Genomic DNA, 2,573 nt, shown 5'->3' with positions numbered 1-2,573 from the left:
ACCCCACCCCCAAATCCCTGTCTATTCCAACCCTCAAGACACGTAGAGGAGTTTGGCAAAGGCTGGTGTGCAAGCCATCAGGGTCAGGTGCAAGGAAAGATTGTGCCGCGTCATCTCCAAAGTAAGTGAGTGTTTAAAAACAAAGGGAGGCCTGACAGGTAGCTCCCACACGTCCAGTCCACCCTCTCACACTGCCTCAGTAGCGTGCCACTTGGATCGGCGCAGGGCAGCGGTCACTTGCGATCCAAGCTGGCGTGGAGTTGGGCTTCCCGCACCATGCGGTCGAAGGAACGCGTGTTGGTCTCCTCGCGAACCTTTTCCCGCACGTGGAAGGAGGCCCGGGCCGTGGAGCGGGCGCTCTCCAGCGCGCTGCGCCGCTCCCTCGACAGCTGCTCGCTGCGCTCCAGCTTGCGCCCGATGGCCTGAATCAGTTCCCGCCGGCGGCAGTCTTCGTCCTTCTCCACCTTCTCCTTGTTGGCACGCTGGGTCCGTTCTTTCTCCAGCCGAGTCTGGACAGCGCGCCGCGCCTTCTGTTGCACCGCCTCCTCGGCCACCTGCGTCGCGTGCTGCAACCTTCGCTCCCCGGCCCGGGCCAGTGCCTCCAAGTGCGCCTGGTGCTGCCGCTCTTGGCGTTCGGCTGCCTCCTTGGCCCGCCTCCCCTGCAGTTCCTCCCGCCGGGCCCGCTCCCGCAGCTCCCGGGTGCGCTGCTCCACCACCTGCTCGTAGTTCTCCTGCGCGCGGCCCAAGCTGGCCTCCAAGGAGCTCCTCAGGCCCTCTCGTTCCTCTCGCTGCTGCCGGGCCCGGCCCTGCAGCAGCGCCTCGTGGCGCGCCCGCTCGGCCCGGCTCAGCTCCCGCTTCTCCCGGCGCAGCTGGCCTTCCTGCGTCTGCTTGGCGCGGGCCGCGCGCTGGGCACGTTCCCTGCGCACCTGCTCGGCCCGCTGGCGCCCTTCCTGCAGGCCCTCCTCGCGCTGCTTCAGATTCTGTTCCTGTTGCAGCTTGCGCAGCCGGTCCTCCCGCGCCGCGCGCTCCACCCGCTCGCGCCGCAGCAGACCCTGCCGTTCAGCCAGCTCCCGGCGCCGCTCCTCGCTGCGCTCGTACTGCCGCTGCCGCTGCTGTGCCGCCTCGCGCTCCTCGCGGCCCCGACGGCCTCGGCGCTCCTCCACCTGCGCGGCCCACGCACGGCGGCCCTGCTCCAGCGCACGCTGCTTCTCGCGTTCCTCGCGCTCCCGTCGCTGCTCGGCTCGCACGCGCTGCTGCTCCCACTGCCCATGGGCCGCGGCGCGCTGTTCCAGCAGCAGGCGCTCCTCCTGATGGCGAGCCAGCATCAGAGCCGCTATCTTCCGGTCGCGTTCGGGCACCCCGCGCAGGCCGCGCTCGGCGCGCACTTGACGCACGATGCGCTCCACGTGCTGCGCCGTCTGCGGCGAGTGGCTCAGGTCACCAAGGCTGAAGCTGCGGCCGGTGATGGGAACCAAGGTCAGGGCGGAAGGGCGGCCCAGAGGGTTAGGGGCGGAGGCCGCCGACCCCGCCGGATAGCTGTTCCTTGCCGAGGCCCGCGGCGGCCAGCGCAGCTCCCGCAGGCTCTCCCCGCTGTAGGACGAGGAGGACGCGCCGGATTCGGAGCTGAGCGCGCCCTCCCGCCGACGGGAAAGAGAGTCCAGCGAGTGGCTCTTCCTACCTGTCCGAGAGCCCGCGGGCGGAGGTTGGGTCCGGGCCGGGGAGGGACTAGAGGAGGCCTTGCGGGGCGCGCGCGGGGCTGGCGAGGCCGGCAGGCTAGCGCTGCTGCAGCTACTGCTGCTGCCCGCACTCGGGGCCGATGCCGCGACGGCCGCGGGGCCCAACGGCGTGAAGAGGCGCCGCTTCTCCTCGCGCACGATGCGCTCGCGCTCGGCCCGGCACTGCTGCAGCTTGGCGCGTCGCTCTGCCTCGTACGCCTCGTACAGGCCGGTGGCCACCCGCATGGAGCGGCCAGGGGCCTCGCGTACCAGGTCGGCCAGGGCCCGTGGCAGCAGCTCCACGGGTTTGACGGCGCAGCGGGCGCAGGCCTCCAGCGAGCGAGGGCTGGTCAGCACATAGCGGCTGCCCTCGGCTTCGGGACAGTCGAAGTTGAAGAGGTCAAGATGTAGCAGCGGGGACTGCTCCCGCCGCCCACCTTCGGCCGCGCACGGGACTTCGGCTTTGCCGGGTCCTGCTGCAGCCGCAGCCGAGGCAGACGCTGAGGAGGCCACGGGCTGCTGGGCGCCCTGGGCTTCCGGGGGCACTGACGCCGCGGCCGCATCCCCTCCCGAGCCGTCGCTGGGCTCGGCGCCTTCCTTCTCCTCCTCAGGCACCGGGTCCACCATGGTTGAGCCGCGTCCGTGATTGGAGTCTCTGCGGGGGACAGAGAGGGACATAGGGGAACGCATCTGAGAGCTGTCGCCCCCTCCGCATTCATAGCCATCTCTCCCCGCTTAATCCTCTTTAGGATTAGGCTCAGAGGCCTGGTGGAACGGAAATCCCAAACCCGATGCCCTGGAAAACACTGGCCGGGGAGCCGGGGATGGGGGCCGCGGGTGCTCAGAGCGCAGCCCCAG

General features: G+C 70.3%; 1 protein-coding gene across 1 annotated transcript; it reads right to left on the bottom strand.

The window, feature by feature from the left end:
- Positions 1-233: 233 nt before the first annotated feature.
- On the bottom strand, positions 234-2,342 carry CCDC177 (coiled-coil domain containing 177). Its single transcript, XM_040975624.1, has one exon. The coding sequence runs from the start codon at positions 2,340-2,342 to the stop codon at positions 234-236; it is 2,109 nt and encodes a 702-aa protein (XP_040831558.1).
- Positions 2,343-2,573: the final 231 nt, after the last annotated feature.

This window comes from Ochotona curzoniae, unplaced genomic scaffold (assembly GCF_017591425.1).
Source record: "Ochotona curzoniae isolate NIBS_2020 unplaced genomic scaffold, NIBS_Ocur_1.0 contig_2688, whole genome shotgun sequence".
Lineage (NCBI taxonomy): Eukaryota > Metazoa > Chordata > Mammalia > Lagomorpha > Ochotonidae > Ochotona > Ochotona curzoniae.
The sequence above is the reverse complement of the archived record's forward strand: the minus strand, read 5'-3'. Positions and strand labels throughout refer to the sequence as shown.